The 19047-nt window shown below is 39.8% G+C and overlaps 1 protein-coding gene and 1 long non-coding RNA gene across 3 annotated transcripts in view; both read left to right on the top strand.

The window, feature by feature from the left end:
- The window catches only part of plpp2b (phospholipid phosphatase 2b), a 34904-nt gene extending 31086 nt beyond the window's left edge, over positions 1–3818 (top strand). For both annotated transcript variants that reach the window (XM_088077796.1, XM_042481412.2), the window contains one exon: positions 51–3818. In XM_088077796.1, the coding sequence (XP_087933922.1) occupies positions 51–209 (159 nt within the window). In that variant the 3' untranslated portion in view covers positions 210–3818. The remainder of the gene's footprint in view (positions 1–50) is intronic.
- Positions 3819–5093: 1275 nt separating this feature from the next.
- LOC148189581 (uncharacterized) lies at positions 5094–17793 on the top strand. Its single transcript, XR_015776640.1, has 3 exons — positions 5094–5161; positions 6198–6318; positions 15529–17793. It is a non-coding gene; the product is annotated as an uncharacterized LOC148189581 (long non-coding RNA).
- The last annotated feature ends 1254 nt before the right edge of the window (positions 17794–19047 follow it).

Here is a 19047-nt window from a genome sequence, read left to right as displayed (position 1 = left end):
TCCTCTCCTCTCCTCTCCTCTCCTCTCCTCTCCTCTCCTCTCCTCTGCAGGTGCGCTATGTGTCAGACTTCTTCAAGAAGCGTCCTCCACGTTGCATGAGGACAGACACAGCTGATAGCGAAGAGCCAGAGAGGAAACCCAGCTTGCAGATTGCAGACTCCGAGCACACCAACCATTACAACTATCACCACAATCCAGGCCCTGTGTGATAGGGGCTGATGGTAGGGAACAGAGGCTGCAGCCTGCAGACCCCAAACCTGTGTGATAGGGTCAACCTCTGGGGCTTCAACCTTTATTGTGCAGTCAGCAGCATGTATTCAGGGAAAAACCTGGGTCACTCACAGCCCTGACTCAGCTGGCTGCCCACTGCAGACCCCTGATTCTATGTGAGAAGTCCCATGAGTGTGAGATGTTAAATTTTAGAGTGTCTATATGAATCCTGCAACCAGCCCTTTTGTATGTCTGTTTGAAAGGAGTAAAGCTAGGGATCAGGTCTGTAGCTTGCAGCCTCCGAGCCCCCAGCTTCCTCCTTCTGTGTCAACCACTCACACCCCGGCTACTCCCCAACCACTGGACTGACTGAGGGGGCTGCATCCCATTCCCAGGTGCCTGAGCCCCCTTTTTTTAAAGACATCATAATGACCTCCTTTTCTCCTGTAAGAGAGAGAGGAGCATATTGTGTTAAAGACATCATTGTTGATGTTAAAGTGTATGTGCTTAAAGCCGCATTAAGCGAAAGACTCCAAATTTACAGCAGCAGAAACAAAGGGACATGGGCTTTCCAAAGAGAGTCCTTTCCTGCGAAACAGACAAATGTAAGTCTGATATTTACTCACCTTTATGCCTCCACCTCCTGAGAAAAAATGTGTTCTCTTTGGTTTGATACACTTGTTTACTAGGCACGACGTTTCGCAGTGAGTGTGAAATCTGTTTCTCGGTGTGTTTGCAGGAAATAACTGCCCACTATTTTATTTAATAGGTCACTGAGAGGGGTTGGGTTTCACCTGTACGGACTGACGAACAAAAACAGCCTGAAAACTTCAGAGATGTGGAATAGGAAGATTTGGGTGTTGATTCTCAGTTGGATTTGTAGTACTAGCAACTTTTTTACTTCGCAGTTCTCTGATTTTAAGTCAAAATCAGATGTGTCGCTTAATGTAGCTTTAACATATTTTGTATGTTTTTATATTTTGTATGTAGATAACCAAATATGTTGGCATCGATGAAAGAAATATAAAGAATTAGAGGAGCAAAGACAAGAATGTTTATACATTTAGGTAAAGGCACAGTTTGTTGATTAGCTTGATTTTAGTGCACCTTAAACAGGCTACACTCTAGAAAAGGGTTGCAAATTATAACAATTTATTGGAGTGGCAACCAGTTTACAGTAGATGAGCTAATTATCTCCATATATCATGTCATCCTGTTGGCAAAAAGACTCAAAAATGTCAGGTGCAGGCCCCAAAGCTGCTTTGAGAGGAGACGTATACCGACTTAAACATCATCATGGTTCAGAGGTAATCCTCTGATGTAAAATTAGCTTACGATATCTTTCTGCCAGCTCTGCTAACTGCCCAAACAGGTCTGGGTATCTACTCTGACAAACAATATAATGTTTTTAAAAGTGACTATACAGGCTTGTTGTGCCCGATAACTCACACTACACTGATGAACTCTGATTCACGGGTGTGAGTGGATTTCTACTTCCAGCAATTATTCCTAGTATCATGTTGTATCACTGCTTAAGTGTGTCTGACTTGCTGCATCATCTTGTCAGTGCCAATTATTCTGAATCTGTAGTAAAGGTCCAGTGTGTAGAATTCAGGGGGATATTATAAGGATGTTTTCATTATTGAACTTGAAAATAGAAAGCGTTGTGTTTTCATAACCTTAGAATGAGCCTGGTCTGTAAAGATCACCATGCTGCACTGCCACATATCTACAGTAGCCCAGAATGGACAAACATCGGCTCTAGATAGGGCCATTTGTGTTTGTTTCTGTGTCAGCCACTGCAACCAGCAGCCACTCACGATGAGCTGAATAGCAGTGAAAAAACACAGATTTTTAATGTGAAATTGCATTATTCATTCGCATTAGCGCGTGGTGGGCTAGTTGCCCATCAGTAACGAGCCAAACAGCATTAGAGAAATACTGATTTTTAACATGAAACTACTTTATTTAGTTATTTTGCTGTTTTTAATCACTGGGTCTGTTTGTTTCGAAGAGTAAGACCTCTGTGGATAATTCGGCTCCCACTAATAACCTCCTGAACAATATACACTTAAGGAATCGTAACCAGGAGTTCAGGCTCGGTAGGTACATGGAAGAAGTTTCATCAGGTTGCAAGCTGCAGTCCTCACCATTATATGCCACTAAATCCTACACACTGCTCCTTTAATGGCAGGACATATACTAAGTCTTAATCCTTAAGGGCAGATCTTATGTCCAATCTGGGTCAAATGCCTTTTAAAAAATGTATAAATTTAATCGTGGAGTTTGTGAATGATTTATGTTTCCCCTGTGTGAAATGGACTGCAGAGGTAAAAACCATTGATGCAGATGGCTTTAATTTTTCTCGGACTTTACGCATCATACCACTACTATATTGCCAATCAAATGTTAAGAAATTTGGCCTCTATTTTTGTCTTCTCTTTTTTATTTTATTGTGTTTTTTTAACTTCTTAAATACCTTTAATCAAAGAAGGATGAGACAACCATTTTGAAAATGGTGTTTAATTTATTTGAAACACAAGAAGTTTGATATTTACTCCTACAAGGTTGGAAGCGCCAGCGCTGTCAAGGTTTTTGTGCAATCACCCCCGCTTGCCACTATGAGCCACAAATACTGTATATACTAATGCTATGAGACATGTTTCATGTTGCGTGAAGGATGTGTATATATATATATGCTTGTATGTTTTTATTTCACATGTAGATGCATTTTTAATTTCACCTGCACAGTGTGCTTTGGCCCGTACCTTCTCCGGCTGGTGGCTGGTGGAGTTGCCACACAAACGGATCCAATTCCAGGTCCAAACATAAGCCAGATGCCTTGGCAGGGCTTTTAAAGGGCCGTTGTAATGATAAAGGGTTACATACCCAACTGTGTTTTTGAAGCTGGTAACACTGCCCCGTTCCCACTTCAAAGATTCATCTGTGTTCCTTTTACCCTTCCTGTGTTGATAGATGAGGTTAATTTGTGAATAAGGTCTCCTGTACAGTTCTCATACAGCATGCAGACCCCTGGAGGACTGACAACAGATCAGACAGACCACAAACCTGATAGGGGGGAAGGAGACAGGAAGACAGAGAATCTCACCTGGTAGTGATTGTGAGGCCCCGAAGCTGCGACTAGAGAGAGGCTGGGTACTATATTAGGGGGTGGGGTGTAGGGTATCCCATGGTGAACCTTGGTCCCCGGGGACTGCTACACATTTAAAACACTGATTTACAACAAGAAACAGCTGGAAGTGGTTGCGGTAAAGTGGTGTGCGAGCCCCCTCCCTTGCTCCCCTACATCTAAATCATCTGTGTATTACTGCAGCCTGACTAATAGACCAAATGAGGATGAGGATGTAGAAACGTCATGGTGTTTGATGCCCCTCCAGCTTCATGGAAACCAAAAAGTTCTCAGCTGGTCATGTGGCTCCATGCACCATTATGCTTTATTGAATTAGTGCCTTAAAGTAGGTGCTGGTCAGCCAATCTCCTGTTTATATGTCTACTTGTAGGTATGATTCATGTTTAGTTTTTGTATAAAGATTATATCTATAGGCTCTAAACCAGAGAAATTTAAATAAAGATATAATCCAAATTCAGTTATGTTGTTTTGTTTGGATGTATACATTTAATGTCACTGATGTGATGATGGAATTTCACTTTTTAAATTGTTGATACAAATATTTGAAGCATACTGATTTCATCTCGGCATTATTTGGTAGATGGATAGTGATGAACCTTTGTATTTTTTAAGAAATGAAATATGATAAACTTTTCATTTCATGATGTTCTTGGCGAGTTCGATGTTATCTTGATTGCAAGAAATTTTTCATTGGAATGATGCAAACAGAAATTCTTCATCCCACAAGCTAAAAGGTCAGCGCACTTGACGTGGGTGTTGTAACAAGACATGGCGGGCACCACTACTTTCATTTAGAGTTTGTTATCTGAAAATGATTTATTGCATTTTGAATCCACCAGGATGAAGTATAGCATCTGCTCTCTAAAACCTGATTAAGACTCAATTTGCCCATAAACTGTAAAAATAATGGATGTAGCTAATGGTAACACACTGGTTTGTGGACTCTCATATTAAAGCCCCAAGTTTGTCAGTTTGCATATCACAAATTATTAATTTGGTTCCTTCTGACTCCAAGAAGGTTAATCTTGGAGTCAGAAGGAACCAAATTAAGACGAGAGGCTGGAGCTGTGAAAGAGCAAGGAGTGGATCTGACTCATACACTGTGGTGATGCCTCACAGACAGGCTGTCACTCAAGAGGCTCCGCCCTTAAATTTGTGTAAATTTCGCCTTAATAAAATGTAAATGGGGGAGTTATGTTAAATTCACCCCTGTTCAGTTGTCATGAACACTAAAATTAGCTATCAACACCAAAGCAGATTATTGTATCAGGCTGTAAATGTGGTTATTTCAGTCGTAAATTTGGGCATTTTTACATGGTTGTCTGTTGGGATGGACTGGCCTCTGAAGGAACTGCAGTTTTTGCCACTTTTGCATTGACTTCATTTTTCAACCCCTTAGGCTTGCACTTGGTTGGACAGTGTTGCGGGAACCAGTGCTTTAACTTAGTGTCCCTTGTCTTAAAACTATTTTTTTTTCATACTGAATCCACCATTATGAAGTGTATCTGCTCTCCAAAACCTGATAAAAGGGCAGTGTGCTCAAAATATGCTGCAAAATATGCAACGTTTTTGTTGTTGTTGTTTTATCTGCTGAGGTTTTAAAAGATTTGTGATAAGTAGGGGTGTAACGATCCATCGATCTGCATAGATATATAAATTAAATGAGCAACGATCAAATAACATAAATGCAAAGTGTAAACAGAGATGCATATCGTCCTCTTTCAGGCGCGCTCTTATTTTGAAAGTCTGTGTCACCGTCACACAGCGTCCGGCAGTTGATGGCGAGCAGCCCAGAGAAAGGTGCCGAGGATAACAACTTCCTTATAATACATCCATGAAATGAATCATTAGTGCGGTAAGGTGTGGAAACATTTTCCTTTTGAAACAGAAACTGCAAGCCAACAGACGGCTCACGTCATATGTAAACAAAAGGCGTAGTGAGGAAACAGGAAGTACCTGCCGGGCCACTTCACCGACTTCTTGCTAACATTAAGTTAGCTGCTCTGTTTCAGCAATGTTGACTCAAAAAACGTGCATGTAAGACTGTAAATTACCCGTGCTGTTCGGGAAGTGCAGGGACTTAAACCAACGGCGAGCCAGTCAAAGCATAAATAATAGTTAACTGGTTAAGTTATAGGTAGAGGGAAAGTCCGCTAGCCGCTAAGCTGATTTCGGCAATGTAAAATGTCATAGGCTTATGCTAATATCATTAGCACGTTGTATATGTGTGGGGGAAAATACCATACAAAAGACGGTCGTTTTGTTTATTATCCTGGACAGTTAGTGTTGAGTTTACATTTAGTGATCTTGTTGTTAATCCATGTTTTGGGGATGTTGGAAGAAGTTTCTGTTCAAGTCAGACAGCCCTGAAGTTTTAGCAGAAAAGATCATGGTTTCAGTTAAAATGAAAAAAATTTTTCCAGAAAGAGTTTTCAAACAGAATTACCCAGTTTTAATTATTTCCAATTATGTATAAGTTGTTTTTATCTTTTCTGGCCAAAAGCAAAGACAGGGGTGGCAGCTTCTCCTGTAACCAATTGTGTTAAATTAGCAGATAATATCAGCCCCTAAATCGAATCGAATCAAAATAGTTTCGTGGTAGACTTTGTGATATAAAAAAGTAATATACAAATATCTTATCATGATGAAACCAGTGATTTACATCCGTAGTAATAAGATGAACTCAAACGTGCAAGTATTTGCAATGTGCCGCTGTGAAACGTTCTGAAAACCTGCCAGTTTTCACTAGAAAGAGATGGTGTATCGTCTCCATGACAACAACGCTGTACTTCCGTTATTCTAATTTCCAGCTTTTTTGGCGAATTTTGTTGCCCAGGTTCGGCAGAGACGGACAGCTGTTGTCAGAGAATGCAGCAAAGGCAAAGACACTATCATCAGACAGTTCGAAAGTGACTTCGCAGCAGACTTCGCTACATGCCAGTTGGCTGTGGAAACAGGTGATATACCTTATGTTCTAAAACCAGTCGCTAGTCACTTTACAGGCTGAGGCCGGCCAGTTCAGAACAACTTTTCTTTGTAACATTGTAAAAGGCTGGTAATTTATTGCGATTCTTTGGTTTGGTCTTTACTCTGGTTAGTTCACAGAACACGTTTTTTTTCCTGTAATTTGAGTGTACTGACCCTTTAACATCATAAATTTGAGAATGTCTTTTCTATGGTCAATCTATCACTCCAGCAGGCAGTATTTTATGTTGCTCGGGGGGAAGATGCACTAGTGTTTTCTTTATAAAGGGAAGACAAATTTTCTGTTCAGAAGCAACTCGATGGTTAAGGCAATACATGATGCACCATTGCAATTAAAAACCCTCACTTAATAGATTTTAGGATAATCTCTTCTGAATTAGAGGGGACAATATTGTATGGAAACCGAGCTCCATCACAGAAATGTTTGCAATAAAGAATCGGGGATTAAAGGTTCCGACACAAGTCACAAAAGTCAGCTCTTGCACACTGCAGTTTTGCCTCTGGAGACATGCTGTTAAGTGACTGATTCATGACTTGACTGTCTTGCGCATTTGACATTTTTTGCAACAAGAATAATTAAAACCAAGTGCTGAGGATTCAGGAGGGGTTAATCAGGGCTCACTGCTGCCTCAGCGCGTCCAGGCTGCAGAATGGAGAGCTCCACAAAAATAAACACATATATTTATAACGAAATAAACACCGGACCCGTGGGGACATTTGTGGGAGTTTCGCTGGCAGCGGCCTTGAAAACCACTGTCATCCCTCATTTAGAACAATATTATTCACATGCACGCTGTGAAAGCTGTGCATATGAGGAGCTATGTTTTTAACTGTGGCGTCAAAACAATTGGGAATGGAAATCATTGAGGTATTTTATTTACATGACTATTTACTCATTTAGCTTCGGCTTTTTCAGGGTGATTTACAATGTGTGAGTTCATAGCTTTCTCATTAATTTCTGCATAGATGCAAAATATACCCCTGCTGAATATATTATCCTTAAGGCCTAATAGTAAATTGACCTTGTTACACTATGAGAGATGATCTCTATGGTAACCAGGGCATTTCTGAGCTTGCTACACAGCACATCTGCCTGTGATTGTAAAAAGTAAGAAACTACCTATCTGAAAGGCATTATCTCACACATACATCACATCTATCTGCCTGAGGGGTTAAAGAGGCAGATAAAAAAGAAACTCTACCTGGAGTGGATAGATACATTCATGTGGCTACGTGAATGACTTTGGTAATTTGGAATAATAGCATATCCTATCATCAAATATAGTTTAAAATGACACAAGGCCTTGTTTTGAGACAACATGCAAAAAGGTTTATCCCAAAATAATGTCCGATCTGATGGTTAAAGTGTCAACACAAACACAGAAAATAGGTCATTCCTTAGAAACCCTCACAAATCATGAATGGTTCAGTCCACAGGGAAGGAATTCTGTGAATGACCCAGAGCGTGGTGAGAAGTGGCTCTTGAGATGAGCGGTTTTGGGAAAACCTCAGCATTGGAAGCAGTAGGCCATGACAGAAAAGACTCAGCTGCCAGTGTTTTGATGCTGCGGTAGACAATGCTGAATGTTATATACCAGACCGTTCAGCCCACTTTGGTCAGTCTCCCTGTGGGCGACGGCCATATGGTTTTAAGCTGGAATTTCAGGGCCAGGAACAGGAGAGAGGAATGAAAGTGGGACAGGGGTACAGCTAGAAAAATCTGGGATACTTGAAATCTCAACTCTTTGAAAGCTGATTCCTAAAAATAAAGATTTTTCTCAACAGCTTTATTTTATGTATGTTTATTCATAAAATATGCAGCCCAAAGTGCTTCACAGAGCAGGATGAGAACAGGCAACAAAGTAAAAAACAATAAATAAAAGACAACAATAAACAGAATTTTGCAAGACTAAAAAATATTAATTAAATGAATACAACTAAAAAATTAAATCAAATAATCAATAAAATAAATGAACAGAAAAATAGAAAGACCAAGGATAAGACTTAAAACTAAGGGGAAATAGGCCAGATGCCACTTGTGATTTAAAAACTGCTGAGAAAATCTTAAAATCAGCTGCATCAGCATTTTAAAGTAAAGGTCCTTTGTGTATGGATGATAAATCATTTTTTAAACTATGTTTTCATTTGTGGATAAGCATCTGAAAATAAGAATTGTTGTGTTTTTGTTTCTTTAAAATTAGTCACTTATGTCTACATAATGGAGCAGGTCCTCTCACACAGAGTCTGCTACGTTGTTTCTACAGTAGCCCAGAATGGACAAAACAAACACTGACTCAAGATAGGCTCATTCACGTGTTTTCCAATTCCACATTTTCACAGTGGCCATTGTAGTTCTCTTACTTGCTTGGCACACAAGTAAAGTTTAATGTGGTTGCAGTCTCTAACTTCACCACTAGATGCCACTGAATTCTTCACCTTCGGCCTTTAAAATAGAAGTTAAATATGATCTCTCTCTCTGGTCTTTGTCACTACTCGGTTGGCTGCATTATTAGCAAACTGTCGGCAGCCAACAGCTTTACAGTAGAGATTATAAAGGTGTGCATTCATTTTTTTGTGTCAGCTTGAGACAGAAGTGGTCCTACAGTAGCAATCCTTCTAATATCATAAAATGACACTGTAATATTTGTCATGTTCCAACATTTTGTTCCCAAAGGATCATGTCTCTCTGCCATGTCACTGTAACTAACAGTGTGTATCAGGTAGGAAATTGTTCAATAGTTTAATGAGATTAAATTTTAGTTGGGGTAAAATTGGACCATCAGATGGATGGAAATTAGTGGGTGTAACAGTCAGATGAATCAGGGAGGGAGCCACTTAGTAATGAGACTCAGACTGAGGACAGGGTCCTCTTGGGGTCCCTGTAGAAACACACGGAAGAAGAGAGACATCAGAAGCAAAAGGATTCAGCGGGAGGGGGTGTAAAACTGAAACAGACACGGAGGAGAGCTGGTTTACATGATTAGGAGTGGATAAATGGGGAGCACAGGCACGGTCTTGTTCTTCAGCCTGTGTCGGATTTAACTTTATTATTTTGTGGCCTCCATTGAGCTGGAACTGTTTACATCCTGTTTTCAGCGCTCGAAGGGGGAAACTGCCTCGGAGAAAGTCACTTAGTGCTGTGCAGTCACACACCCGCAGTGACACAGACAGTCAATGTTGCAGCCGCAGGAGCCACCGGTGCTTCTGACCCTCACTGGACATACTTTCATCGACTCAGAAAAACGTAAAAAAAAGGGGGCAGGCGAATGTCGGTGGGATTGCAGTGTAGTGATTTTACATGGCTGAGCTGAGCAGTCTGAAACCCACAGTGTGGTTATTTCTTCTGTCTGATGAATTGGCCGAGAAGAATTCGTAGATTAGACTTAGATGTGCACAGTATCAGACAACAGTAGCTTTTATGACAGAGGAAGAAAGTCAGCACTGTTATTAGAGGAGCAGTATGTGAGATACTGGGGAGGCTTAGAGGCATCTAGCAGTGAGGATTGCAGATTGCAACCAGTTGAAACTCCTGGTTAGAATTCCTGCAGTGTTCATTGTTCAGGTTTTTACCGTGCAGCAAGTTATCTGCAGAGGTCTCTTCCCCTCCATAATGGACGGACCAGTTGATTGACATGGGTAAAACTGTTAAAGCCGTTTAATGCTACAAATTGGTGTTTTTCAAACACTGTTTAGCTCGTTGCAGACAGGCCACTAGCCCAGCACCTGCTAATGTGTGTTAAACCTTATTTCTGATTCAGACGTTCAGGAGGTTTTTACCTTGAGCCAAATTATCCTCAGTGATCTATTCCTCTCCAAACAAACACACCTGATGATGGTAAAAACACAGAATACAGCAGTTTTATGTTAAAATATCAGTGTTTTTCAGATGCTATTTGGGTCACCGCAGACGGGCCATTAACCCAACATCTGCTAATGTGTGCACACTTTTTTCTCTGATAACTTAAGATCCAGACGGTTAGGAGGCTTTTTATTTGGAGCCGAGTTATCAGAAGCAGAAGTCTATTCCTCTCCAAAATAAACAGGCCAAGTGATTTAAACCACTAGAAACATTGAATGAAACAGTTTTATATCTGTATTTTTCCAATGCCGCCTGTCTGTACCAATGTGAAAACGTTAATGGCCCTATCTAGAACCAATGTTAGATTTGTCCATTTTGGGCTACTGTAGTGGTGCTGTAACATGCCGGACTCTGTGGACAAGAAATGGCTCCCTATGTTGATATAAACGGCTCATTCTAACGTACCAAAAACACAATAATTCGTATTTTGAGGTGATTATATACTTAAGATAAACATGCTTATATTATATACCACTTGTGCCACTATATCGCCCTCAGTCCTACACACTGGACCTTTAAGTGAACACCCTGTAAGTGTGTTATATTTCAGAGTACTGCGATGATTAAAAATATTCTGCAGCATTGATTCGGAGGTGTTACAGAGAGCAGCTTCTGTTCCTTTCTCATGCTGGAGGCCAGTGGAGACATTTTTAGCTTGGCGCTGTATTCTAGCAATTAAAATGCCTCCAGAAATGAGCAGCTCGCCTCTGTTGTTTTTCCCTTACTATTATAGACAGTAGCTAGTCTTCCTACTCCGTAGCCAAAAGTATTGCTTCTGCAAAGAGGCAAACTAATTAACCCCTTTTCTATTCTCACACACAGACATTCAGGCACACTCACACATACCAACATTATTAATGCAGCTTCGTCAGCCGGTGTCGTGGCCTTGTGTAATTTGAAATAACAGTATGAATATGTTATTTTATAATTAAGCCCATAAGACTCAAATCTGATGAATTGTCTGCTCTAACTATTATGTGCTGAGGGAATTATTTCACGATCAGTTTTAGCATTTGTGCTGTGAAACTCTACTGAGGCTCAGTGTGTTTAGACATAGGTTGCATTTCAATAAAGCTGCTACAAGCAACAGATTTTAACAATGATTTGAACCAACATACCTGCTTTCTGATATTTTCACAAAAATTTGTGCCTGAATTAACACTAACAGGAAACCATCACCGCAACAGTTATTTATGAAAGTACACATGTTTATGGTGAGGGACCAGCATCTTTCAAAATACCATTTTTCCACAATGACAGTGTTGTTATGTAGACTGTTTACATTGAAATGAACTAGAAAGTTTGTTCCTATTGGACGGCATCCTATTTTCCTTTTCATTTTCAATTAACTCACTGACAGCATTTATTTTTACTTAAATTTTTCCAGCTCACTAACCTGCAGCTGTTTGCCTTTGGAGCGGATCCATTCATTTATCCAAATTGTTGTTACTTTTTTTTTTTTTGCAACTATAATCAATGATGACAGACCAGAGTGACCCTAAATCTGATTAATTTTAGAATATCCCTCTTTGGTAGCAGTGGTTGGTTTACTGCAGCTATAATTACACCACTCTGCTGTGGGAGATTGAGACGGGGGGGGACATTTGGCCGTTTGGCTTTGGCGAGCATGATGACAACAACAATGATTAGGATACTGACGTTCCAAATCACGAGTTTTTCTTTTTAATTTTAGTAGGGACTGCAGCTTCCCTTACAAAGTACTGTTGTGTGCAGTATGCATAACACTGCCCCCTGAACTTTGACCCCCTTGCTCATATGTCTGTTTCCATGGAGATAAAACAAAATGCCACTCATGGAGCTCATCATAAACAGAGATCGACCTTCACTGTTGTTACTTTGCATTCTAACGTTTTTTACATTCATGACAGCAAAATTAGCTTAAATATGCATTTCTCTATCATTGTTATTTTCATTTTTTTTGTTCTTGGTGATCTCTGATTGTTTTGTTCACTTAATCAGTTAATATCCTTATAATCAGCATTTCTAATCAGTCACTTGAATGTGCTGTTATCTATCATTGTGGCTTTTGTCAGCTGTCAATCAGCTGTTATCAGGTTGAGGCTCAGTCGATGTAATGTATCCTCCAGGATTGTGCTGGCTTGCATACTGCAAAATCCGCACCGATGTAGTAGAACATCCTGGTACTTTTGGCATACTGCATCTGACGTACTTTGTATTTGGACATACTAAATCTTTTTCAGGCATATTATATATTTTAGTAGTATGGAGTGAGCTGGAACGCACAGATGTTGTAGGCTGGAGCCCACCTCCTGGGCACATTGTGAGTTTTTTACCTTGAGATAGCCCTGTGCGAGCTGCTGCAGTGTTGATCCCACAGCGGGAACCATCAGGCAACATGGGCCTCGCAGATTGAAGGGCAGACATTGTAGAAAAAACACTAAGTAGTTTGTTTTCAATTCCCCAGCATTACTGAAGCAACCCCAATGCACCTTGAAGATCTCCACTGGCTGATATGTGGACTCTACTGAGATCTTATTATGAAGGAGTTTTATCTAAAATCTTCTTACAATAACCGGTTTCTTATTATAGTTGCAAATGTTGGTCTCATCCTGATAAGAGCTAATCAGAGGTCAAAAGTAGCTTGTTCCAAGGGCTCCAAGCTCTCGGATGGTGGTGTTGTCATCCAGTACAGCCTCGGCTGCTGATAAAGTGAAAGTGATGATACGACAAGAGATTAGCTACAATCTAATCTTTAAATCTTCCAGTATGCAGCTCAGTGCAGTTTCCCTGCACATTACTGAGGGAGATATTCAGCAAGCAACATACTGATTTCATGCAATTACCTTATAGTCATATTTTTTATTGCTGACTTAGTGGCAACTGGTGTAGTTCTTTCTCAGGTCAAATATTATGTTTGCATTGCATGTGTTGAGCCAATAAGGTAATTGTTAATGCTGAGCTGTGACCAGCTCCTTGAGGCCTCCAAGCGCTAGTCAGCAGGCACGATACCTTGGTTCCATTAATGGGTCCAGAACAGATCCTGTCAAGTCATGTCAAGGCGTTGTTTTGTTTTTTTGCACAATAATATTCCTCCTTTGCCTTTTACTCTGAATGTTGCGTAACAATGAAATGAGTATGAACAGCGAAAAATATAAATACAAGAATATAAGAAAATAATAAGATAAAAGATAAAAGGTTATCCGAGAACAGAAATAACAAATAAAATATCCAAAGAACACTATGTACAATATACCAACATATTTAACCAAAACAAATATCATTACAGTACAATTAAGTACAACAACATGATAGCGATATTGGCATCGGACAGCAGCAGACCGCAGATTGCAGTCAACTGGCTGTTAGCTGTTCAGCAGATTTTTAATGAAAGCCAAATTATCTGCAAAGGTCTCTTCTTCTCCAAAACCCACAGACCAGATGATTTTAACCAGTAAAATTACTGAATAAATTAATTTTGCGAATGTCAGGCTTTGTGTGATTTACTATCTAAATCAGACAGTAGATTGGCATTTGGCTTTCATCTTCATATCTGAAATATCTCAAGTGCTTGTTCATTGTCTGAGGAACAGTGAGGCAGGACAAAGGTGCAAAGATTTTTCACCATTCGGTGTCATTTTTCTCTGTCATGCCAGGCGTCATGGTATTCATGTCTCTTGCAATTTAGTAGCTCAGAGCAAAGTTTGAATTCAGCTGCAGTTTGAACTGCAGGAGGTGATGCCTGGCTGGAATGATGAAGCCGTGCACTCTCGAAACTTGTTTAATTTTCTAGAGATCAATCCAGTTTGAAGTCGGGAATGCCTACACAGCTGGTGTGTTTTGCAGACGTTTTACTCTCACTGGCAATGACCTACTGGAAAGAAAAAGGTAGTGAGGGAAAGGTAGTGGGGCAGCAGCAGCAGCTTTTGGCCGTAGTCGAGGTGGCCGTAAACAGTCTGAGGAGGTACGTGAAGCTCTCGTCTCCAGCATCCAGTCTCCAGTCTCTTGGCCTTTGCAAGTTGTCTTGGACAGCAGTTCTGTGCTCGGGGGCCCGGCTGTAGGGGCCTCACTGGATAATGGCACATTTCTTTCAGGGCAGCCAAGGGAAGGAGAGCCGGAGGGAGAGCAGAAGCAGCTTATCTGGCTGCGAGCCATCCTCACCACTACCACCAGTGACCCCGACCAGGGATTTATATATTTATATATTTACACACGCCATTCCTCTCGCCTCGGCTTGGGGCTTCATGTCATTCTGCCTCGACCCTGCAAGTCATGCAAGACTTTATAGATTTATGGTCGAGGGGAAAACGTGTGCCGCAGTGGAATAGTAGCGACACGGAGAGGTAAACAAACCTTGGGCACGTCGCTAGAGGCCGTGTGTGACAGGGCCTCTGTTGGGAAACAGCCCGAGGTCCTGTTTCAGGCCGGAATGATGTCATTGCAAAAGGAACCGCACCGTGTAGTTGAGGGCATGCGGATGAATACAGGCTGCAGTCATTAATGCACAAAAACGATGATCAGGGAATATTTGTTTCTTTTTCTGTATGTTTACACAAGAAAATGACATATACAGTGACAAACTGTAAAGCACTCATGCATGGGACCACCCATCTCATCAAGCGAGGATGATATGTGTCTCTCACACAGCCGCGTTTCAGCATATAACCCAAGACGTTTTTATAATGCTGTTATGTTATGTTAAGGTTTCCAGATTTAGATTGCACAGAGTTATGTATTATCTTATGGGGCCTGAGAGGAGATACCGGCCTTGCATACAAGTGAGTGTTTATTTAACCAATCAGCGAGCTCAACACACACGATTCAAACCCTCTAACTCAGCATTTTCACACTTTAGAGATGGCAAACATATTTTCCCTAAATGACACTTAAACGACATTTTTGTGGAACCAAACTGAACCGTCTGACTGGTTACTAAATCAGCTGTATGAATACACAGTCGCTTACCCCCCAGTGGTTTACGAGGCTGTTGTATATCAGTGTGAGCTTGTCTCTTAACACTCCTGTTTACAGTAGCTACTCCAAATGTGGTCTGTCTTTGTGATAACTTATTTTCCTGCCGATGATAAATCCCTTAGCTGTGCTGGAAATCGTTTTAGGCCGCTAACCTTTTTTTCTACATGCTATTTGGACTAAAAGTTATATCTTTTGGCAAAATAGAAAGACGCAGAATCAAGCTGACATCTGACTCTTGAAACTGATCGCATTCCTGCTAAAAATCATGTTGAACCTTATTTTCCCCTCTTTAGACAGCCAGTAATTGAGCTTTAATCTAAACCACAATGGGATTAAATTGGCTTCTCTTCTTTTGCTGTTGTCCATGTAGCAGCAGCAGCAGCAGCAGAGAGAGAAGGACCACAAGGGGAAGTGGGAGGCCTGGGTCTGCTCAACAGCCAGCTGGTCTCCCCTGGAAAATACAAGATGCTGTCCCGTGCCAGAAATCTGCAGAGCGAGAGGGAATAGTGAATGAAAGCAGGGAAAATGTTAGTGTGCGAGCTGCCGGCCAAGAAGGAGAAGATGGTTCGTATTCAACAATCTTCTGAAGAAGGGGAAAGTGCTAGAAAAGAAGAACAAAGTAGAGGATTAAAAGGGCAACAGAAGTTGCATTTACTTCAGTAATAACAAGGTAAAGTGGTTCAGGAAAGACAAACAAAGGCTTAGGGAAAGTTTGAGGTTCTGATCACATTATAAAAAGATGGTTTTCATGAATCATGAAATATTTATAGTTTTGCTTTTTGGACTGCCATGAGGTAACTATTACAGCTTTAAAGGTACTGGACTGCAACTTTGAAAGGTCCGGGACCCTATGATAGAGCACTTAGGAAGTTAAAAACAGTTTTATATATATATGCTTTAGATTCATTTAGAGATTTTGGGACCCAGACTAGATAATTTCCCTTGATGCAAAATAAGTATATTTACTCAAGTACTGAACATATCAAATTGGACTTCAGTTTGATGCTACTTTCAGATACAAACTTAAGATCATCCGATAAATGAAAAGTGATGCACTCATAGATTAAGCTAAAGAGTTAAAATGGCTTTGCATTGAATGTTTGCAGCAGTAACAGTGACTTTGCTAGAAATTCATAATTAAGTTTTGAGCCCTGACAAAGACAGGTTTGACTATAGACTGGAGAATGAGCTCACTGAAGCATGAAGCAATTGTAATTTAACAATTAACTCAGGGATAATTGCTGAATTCAGTTCCATGTTTCAGTGGAAAAGTTAGAGGAAGACTGTTCCCGGTTGATGCTGTGACTGGTCTAACCTTTGACATTAAGACACTTTGGACCTGATTATTCACCAAATCCAAGCCTAAACATCAACAGGAAACTTCCATGTTGTATTATAAGTTCACAAAGAGCAGCTTTGATACACACTGATTTTTTTATTATTATTTTTTTATCAAAGTTGTAAGCCTTTATTACTTTATAAATATTTGTGTGAATGTGTGGAAAATATTAGTGTGTGACTGGGTGGTATGCTATATAGGTGAAAAAAATTCATTCAGGACATTTAACTCTGACCACCATATGGGTTAAGGGCACCAGTGATGGTGCAAGTCAAGACTTAAATCTGTTTTGACTGCCGTAACTGCAGAATTATGATTATTTTAGCAAATCTCCCCCACGGTCCTCAGTGGACTTCTTTTTTGTGAAAGCGGATGTGCTGAAATCATATTCCCACATTTTAATTGCTTGTGAGTTAGAATAGGTCTCTGTGGAAAGTACTGTCATGTGAAAAAAAAAACTGTGTGCTGACTAAGCATACATGCAAATTACTACACACGCACGCACGCACACACACACACACACACACACACACACACAAACACAAACAGAATACAGCTCTTTGTTAACAGTGTAATGGCGACACCGTGTGGAGTAAAGTTATAATTGCAGGCTGCTGCAGAAAAATGGCGTCTTTGTACAGTTTAGCACTTAGCCCCTACCTCACTGCTTTCCTCCAACTGTAGAAAGTTTTAAGCGTCTGACAAAGACGAAAACGAGTAGTACATAATTACAAAATATGATGTCAAGGCACAAGTGAAGAGCTGTTGGTCTGTATTTGTATGATGTTTGTTCACCGGAGGATTTCCTGGTTTGAGAAACGTTTTGCAAAGTAAGCAGGTAAGATAACTTCCTGTTGAAAATGCATTTGAAGTCAGCTCGTCATTTTATAAGAAATCTAATAGAGTTATAACCCCAGTGATTATCAATGACATATTCATTAAATTGAAGTATTACGCCCAGAAATTACTAATAAAATATCAGCCCACTATCCAACCTGATATAGTGTGGTTGTAATACTTGTGTTGACCTGCAGGTGGTAGTATAATGCAATGTTCCAGCTTGCTGCCTGTCTGCAAAAAAAAACAAAAACATTTGAGGCTCAACAGCAACACAGCATGAGAGTTTAGATGTAGGAGTTTGTCTTGAAGGCATATATCATTATATTGATCCATTTTATGTAAACTATTTACCGCCTCTGTCCAACAACGACAATGAAATTATTCAATTATTTAACATTTCCCTATGTCACTCTTAATTCTTACCAACACCACTCTAAAGTGTATATTTAACAGCTGAAGCACATAGTACATATTCTAATTTCTATTAATGTAAATATTGGTTTGTACATTATAACATAATATAGATATTTTTTATATAATTTTACATACTAGTTTTATAATCTAGTTTAATGCACATATTTATATATTTTTATACACTTTATATACTTATCATATTATGCATATTTTATATTGTCAGTATTTTACACACATTGTAGCACAATGCGCATATTTTATTTTTATACTTCCAATTTCTGCTTTCTTTTAATTATCTGTGCTTTACATCAGAGAGACTGCACCGTATTCACAGTTAACCCTGAGGGATTGATTTAAGTATTTCTAATTCTAATTCTGATTTACACATGTGGCCAATTAGTGCTGTATATTAATTTTAGGAAAGGTTCAGTATCTTTAGTGTCATTTTGTCATCCATAACCGTGAGCTCTGCAATCTTTTGGTAATCATTGCTTACCTGATTTTTATCAAGAGAGGTCGTGTTTGTTTGTTTCTGTTGTTTTTCATGGTAGTTGGCATTTTGTAAAAATTGGATTTTGGATATCGGTTTGAAGAAGTTTTCATCCTTGCATCTTCTTTGATATTTTGCATTTGCACGCTTTATATTTGCATTCTGTCTTTCTTTGTTCTGCAACAGCTGCACAACTATTTCTCTCAGGCGGGTGGAGGCCACTGTGGTGACTCCAGCCCAGAATGTTTTCTTTAAAGCCCCATATCCTAAAAACTACCTTCATATTTGTGTCGTTTAGATAATAATGCATGGCCATTATGTTTATTCCACCATGCTTTTCTTTAAAAAACAAACAAGTAATGGTATTTTCAGCAGATTTGTCAGCTAGATTCTCATTTTGTGAACTCTAGCATAGTAACAAAAATGGGTTTCAAGATTAGTGATGCTGTTACACCAAATTCGTATCTTTTCCTTCCTACCTCTGTTTGGTGACAGGAGTGAAAGTTATTCATCCACAGCATTTATTGTGCTGTGGTTTCAGAATCAGAAACTAGATATGTTGAAAAACAGCAATGTGCACGACTGCAGAAATCTTTGACAGTGTACAAAAGGTGGGAGGTTGTGGCAAAAATCAGAAAACAAATAGAACACCGGTGCTCATAGAAAATTTCACTTGGGCAGAAATGAACAGACACGATTTCAGCTAAAGAGCTGAGCCAGCACATTGATGATGCCTGTTAAGCTGAAACATGTCCTTATCTATTCATTTTAACTATTCTAAATATGTGAAATTCTCTATGAGTGCT

This window comes from Plectropomus leopardus, chromosome 5, assembly GCF_026936395.1.
Source record: "Plectropomus leopardus strain MGB_pleo_1.0 chromosome 5, ASM2693639v1, whole genome shotgun sequence".
Classification (NCBI taxonomy): Eukaryota; Metazoa; Chordata; class Actinopteri; order Perciformes; family Serranidae; genus Plectropomus; species Plectropomus leopardus.
This window is presented reverse-complemented; position numbering and strand designations above follow the sequence as displayed.